Raw genomic sequence first — 6,115 nt, forward strand, 5'->3', positions numbered from 1 at the left:
TTGCATATTTGTGAATCTATGTTATATTAACAAATTTCAAGCTTTAGTTACATTTGTATAAAATTTTAAAGTTTGATTTTAGTTACATTTGTATACGATAAACTATTTTGGTTCTGTGTTGGGTTGTCACTAGATGTCAATATAAAATCTGAGTTCTGAAGTACAATTGAACCAGTCGAGAACAATTGATATAACTAATGTACAACAATAATAATAATAAAAAAAAGTGCACTGAAAGCTAACTGAATTGTAAATATATATGAATTGTGTAGTTTGGTTAATGCACAGTGGAATAAGTATCTACAAAATGTGGTCAGTGCAAACATGACTTCAACTTCCTCTTGATGTGGCTGAATTTCCCCTCTTGAAAGTTCTGGTGTAAAGTTTCATCTCAAATGCACCAGAAATCTAGACTGCATCATGTTGAAGTGTCTTAACATCATGAAGATCATGCAGCTTCATCTTTGTGAGTTCATTGTACTTTATAAATATTTTGTATGTGCTGTGTATCAACTAACGCAATGATTTTTAATGTTTTAATGACACAATAATGTTAAAGGTGTATGTGTGTTTTTATTTCACAGATCTGTTCATATGGTGTCAAGCTGCAGAGACTTTAACAGATCAACTAGCAGATTTGGGTCAAAATGTGGCTATAAACTGTGATCTTGACGTAAATGAGGTTAACTGGTTATTACTGAAACTACCAGATCCTCCAGTTCTGATATTACGCTCTTCCAAAACTTCAGCTACTTTTTACTACAGTAAAACTTTTAGGCAGAAATATTTATTACAAAGTAAACATCATCTGTTGATAAATAATGTCACTATTGATGATTTAGGACTTTATTACTGTGTGAGCACAGGCACACCTCCAAAATACAGTGACGGCACCAAACTACACATCATTGGTGAGTGACCATTCAGTGATTAATTTGTTAGACACAAAAGGTAAAAATATTAAACCCCTACAATGTTTGTACAGTATCAACTCCAACTCCAGAGATCCAGAATCATACAGTGGTGAAGTACATTGAGAAGAATCAGTCACATTGGCAGGTTATTAGCCTCATATCTGCTCTGTTGAATGCTGTTCTGATCATTGTGATCACGGGTGAGTTCTTTGGGATTGTATTGTTCTGTCTTTAAAAATAGGAAGACTTAATGTTTAATCTGAATTTACTGTCACTTTAAGGACTAGTAAAGGTGTTTGTTCTTGGAAGCAAGAGAGCCAGAGACAACTTGAAACAATCTCAAGATACAAACCTACAACAACCTCAAGTTATGGATCCTGAACAGCCACAAGACTCAAGTCAAGTGCAGGTAAAATTATGATTAATACAATCAAAATGAGTTAAGGCACTAAAATGCACACTTTAAAAAGGTAGTTATCCCCAAAATGAAAATTGTCCCCCATGTCATTCCAAACTTGTATTTTTATTTATTTTTATTTATTTATTTATTTTTTTCATTCTTTGGAACACAAAAGAAGATTTTTTAGAGAATAACTGTTTTTGTCTATACAATTAAAGTCAATGGGGTCCACTGGGTTTTACTGTATGGATAAAACAGTTCTTGTCCAAAAATATTCAATATCTTCTTTGGTGTTCATTAAAAAAAAAAAAAAAAAAAAAAAACATTGCTGGGTGAACTATTCCTTTAAGGTGTGTGTTAACACAGCTTTAGTATACATATAAGTGCATGCCTTTAAGGTCCTAATATGCACCATTCATGGGGTACTATTTGAAGTACCTGTTATACACTCTTAAAAATAAAGGTTTCAAAAGGGGATTTTCACAGTGATGCCAAAGAAGAAGAATTTTTCGACTAGTTCTTAAAAGAACATTATAATAATCTACTGCAACCTTTTTCTACTATAAAGAACCTTTTGTGGAATGAAAAGATTCCATGGAGACGCCAATAAAGAACCTTTATTTTTAAGAGTTTTAAGAGTTATTATGGCAGTGCAGAATTATTTGGATTACATGTTACAGAAAACCGTAACACATCTGCATTGAGATTAAATGGTTGTATTGGTTATTTTTTCAGTACGCCACAGCAGACTTTTCCACTCCATGTAAAAGGTTTCAGTCGAGACAAATAAACAGCACATATGCGCTTCTACAGCTGCCCGAATGAAGAACACATAATCAAATCTAACACCATTTAGTTTCCTTATTCAATGTATTTGAAAAAGTATCACATATTGCATAACTCTATGTAGATCTCTTTAATCAGCATAAAGGGTTATGCAAGAGACTGTTTCATTTAGAATAAGCATTTTAAAGGGAATTGTAAGTTTGGTTAATACTTGCTTATCTTGGATGTAATATAGTTAAAGTGCCCCTATTATGCCTTTTTATGGTTCCTAATATTGTTTTGGGAGTCTCCTACAACAGGTTTACATGCATGCAAGATCAAAAAACAGTTTTGTTTTCTCATAATACACTGTGAATGTGATTTCACCAAGTAAAATATGTTGATCCAGGAACATGTCTTACTTGGCAAAATCAAGGTGATCCATAATGTACATTTAATTTCACCTGAGGTTTCAATGTTTTGTAAACGATTCGTTAGAAGCAGTTAAGTGAATCAGTTTCTCTAAACCCCTCCTTTCCGTGAGCCTACACTGCTCTGATTGGTCAGATGGCCCAATCCTTTGTGATTGGTATACTGCACGCAACGCGCGCCCATTGACATACCTGAATGTCAGCTACCAGTTCACAAGACATTGTATAGAATATATGGACAGAAAAGATAGCATCGATTTTACTGTATCAATTCGAGCCCAAGTCCGATGATGAAATGTCTGAAATAGTCGATCAACCAGAAACTGATTCGCAATCACGACTGGAGTAGGACATTTCTCTATGGTAAGTGTCACCTTATTTATAAGACGTGATAGCAGCGTCACTGTTATACTTTATGTAGGTGCACCTGTAGGAACTGTATCAGAATGCCAAGTGAAGCTGAAAACAGACTTTATCATCATAACTATTGACAAAGAAAAATGGATATATCATTGTTTGACATTACAATGGGTGTAAGAGAGAATACTTCAACTAGTTAGCGCGGACTAGCATCTTAACATCCTATTACAATACAGAGAGAGCTCCACTCTACTGTAATAATAAAAACGCAGAGGAAAATGTTGTATGTTGTAAACTCCCACGTTAGCCGAGCACAAACGTTAATAGCTGATAATGCAATACAAAAAAATTCGTGCTCCATCCTTGATTATTACTCCAAGTAATAATACAGACAAGCTTTAATAATCGACACATTTTTAGACAATATTGGACCCACATCTAAATAGCAAACTACAGAAATGTGAGTTAGCTGGTTAGCAGGAGACAGGCTAGGGTGTATGTTACACAGCATAACATACAAAACTACGAATTTTGAAAGATCGCAAGAAAATATAAACATCAATTATTAATCATACTTACAGGTTGAGATTCAGAGGAGCAAGCTGACCAAAGGTTTTGTGAAAGGTTTGAGAAGCTGTCGTCAATAAAATGACGGGAACACAACAAAAGATTGTACTGCTGTGGTATAGTTGAAAAAATAATCATCTTTGTGCACAATAAGTGGGCGGGCAATATGCTAATGTTCCGTTGTGACGCCACAACGAAACGGCTTAGGGTTCGTTTTACAAACGACTCGTTTAATTGACTCTGAGTCGACTCTTACTTTAGAGAGATAATAAATTATAGTGTGCACTTTCAGATTTAAAACTTTGCAGGATGTTTTCATTTACTTAGAGCTATGTTACACACTACATGAAAAGTAATTTTCAAAAATCCATAATGGGGCACTTTAACTATATGTGTAATTACTTGTCTTTTTGTCATTGAGTTTGCAGAATGAACCATTACATTGACAGAAATAGTGCTGTAATGTTAATACACATTTGAATTGTGCCATTCAGTGTTCAGATATCTTTGTATGATGTAATGACTGATAAACAAACTGGTTTCCGGTTCTAGTTTCATGTCTTTCTTCTGGATTCACCTCTGCTCACATTAACTAATGTAAGTTCCATGTGTATTTATTTGGTATGTACTCATGTAATGAATGGGATAATGAACACAGCCAGTTTAACTGTACATTATCTGATTCATAATTTAATATTCATGAAACGCATGTGTGTGTGTTAGCACACAAATCATAGGCTATACACGCAACATACACATGCTGTTGTATTTGTCCAATAAAGCTGTTACAATACAAACTGTATACTGTGTACTCATTGTTTACTTTTGAAATGAAATGTCAAAATGTCATTCCAAACTCTAATTAATGATCTCAAACACAGACGGTTCTCAAGCGTTAGATTTAAGAGCTATAGGGGAAGTTCAAATTCAGTCTGTTTATCCAATAAAGATAATGTACAGCTTCAGAAGACTAGAAATATAGGCCACACATTACATTTACTGGAAGGAGAACAGTTCATGGTACTTTATTTGTGATTTTATGCCCTTAGAGCTTGACTGTATAATTTACACTTCACTTTTAGTGTATGAAACAGAGCAGATATGCTAAAATCTCATATTGTGTTCCACAGCAGAAAGAAAGCCATACATGTTTGGAACGACATGATGAAAATGTTGAGAACTGTCCATTTACTTATTTGTATTTTAAAATTTAAGAGGACCATATGCATTGTTTATGAATAGTACCTGTGTGTTATGTGTGTTACGATAATCAGTGTGATAGAGTGTGTAACAACCATCTTTTTGAATGAGCAAAAAACACTGGGTAAACAACCTCAGAACCTTTTTGCAATTTGGTCACTGCACAGTTTTGCTCACCTTTGCACAACTTGGCTTTAACGCCTCTATATAGTTGTTTACCTCATATGAGCTTTGCATAAGAACTGCTCTTGTTAAATGTTCCACTGGTCTTACACCTACAAGAAAAAAAACCACAAAGTCTCACCTTCTTTAAAAGCGGGGGTGTAAACCAAGATTTCTATTTAATTCATTTGTGCGTCACAGATTTATTTACCTAGAAAAGAAAAAGAGTAACTATGTGTTAAATTGTTGCAAATGTTTTGTGCATTGAGAGATGCACAATTTGTACATGTATATATTCACAATAAGCATATTATAACAATAGTCTAAACGCAAGCATATAGATCTAGTCCAAGACCTCAATTTTATTGACAACGCAGTACAAGAGTGCTTATAATATAGAAGTATACAAACTAAATGGCTGAAAAAAAGTTTGGCTGAAATGTAAGTTACTCAATTTGTTTACAGAACATGTGATTGCTTAACTAGTAAACAATGCATGACGGTTATTGAAAAGAAACACGTCTCCTGCCTCCATCATGTCATGTAAGGACATTACAAGAGCACACGATATTTGCAATCAGATGAGAATGGCATAAACCATAGTAAATGGGCACGGGATTACTTTTCTCAGCGCTAGCCAGAGTGGACCAATCACAGACGTATGTGATTAATGGATAAGGATTTTTAAAAAGTGATTTTAGAGAGATTGGTCGACCATAGTTCAATTTATATGTCAGTTACCAGTAGTTAGAACGAATACATTTAAAATGTTATAGTATTTAGTTGACACATTTCTCACAGAGACACAAACTATTCTAAGATTTGAATGCCTCTCAAATGCGGATTCAGTTTTCTGGGCCTTCAAGCGCCCTCTGGAGGAACAGATTGGCCTAACAGGAAACACTTACATTTGCAGCCCAATGATTTTGGGAGACAAACGAAAAGCATTTTGGGTAACTTTGAAAGATGGCGGACGATGCTGAGCAGGTTTGCTATTTTGTTGCATTTACCAGAGTGTAGGCATATGTTTTTAATTGTTTGATAAGCGCTGAACTGAAAACATATCGGGTGTTTTCTTGTTTCTCTGAACACACGAGTATATCGAGGCAGTTTATAGCTAGCAGGTATCAGACGGTTGTTCGTATGGATTTTCATTACAATAATATTCATTACTGAAACTTTAATTTGCAGCAACAAACCACCAACACTGTTGAAGAGCCTCTGGATCTCATCCGGTTGAGTCTGGATGAGAGGATCTATGTGAAGATGAGAAATGACAGAGAGCTGCGCGGCAGACTGCACGTGAGATCAAACAC

The 6,115-nt window shown here is 34.8% G+C and overlaps 2 protein-coding genes across 2 annotated transcripts in view; both read left to right on the forward strand.

Annotated features, from left to right (window-relative positions):
• Positions 1–211: 211 nt before the first annotated feature.
• Positions 212–4,216, forward strand: LOC125253291. Its single transcript, XM_048167215.1, has 5 exons — positions 212–466; positions 585–911; positions 986–1,114; positions 1,196–1,323; positions 2,050–4,216. Exons 1-5 carry the CDS (start codon positions 421–423, stop codon positions 2,137–2,139), a joined length of 720 nt encoding a protein of 239 aa, XP_048023172.1. The 5' UTR covers positions 212–420; the 3' UTR covers positions 2,140–4,216.
• Positions 4,217–5,636: 1,420 nt separating this feature from the next.
• lsm3 (LSM3 homolog, U6 small nuclear RNA and mRNA degradation associated) overlaps positions 5,637–6,115 on the forward strand; it is a 10,838-nt gene continuing 10,359 nt past the window's right edge. Inside the window, exons 1-2 of the mRNA XM_048167220.1 lie at positions 5,637–5,786; positions 5,991–6,101. Coding sequence (XP_048023177.1) covers positions 5,766–5,786; positions 5,991–6,101 — 132 coding nt within the window. The 5' untranslated portion in view covers positions 5,637–5,765. The remainder of the gene's footprint in view (positions 5,787–5,990; positions 6,102–6,115) is intronic.

Source organism: Megalobrama amblycephala, linkage group LG2 (assembly GCF_018812025.1).
Source record: "Megalobrama amblycephala isolate DHTTF-2021 linkage group LG2, ASM1881202v1, whole genome shotgun sequence".
In the NCBI taxonomy this organism is placed as follows: Eukaryota; Metazoa; Chordata; class Actinopteri; order Cypriniformes; family Xenocyprididae; genus Megalobrama; species Megalobrama amblycephala.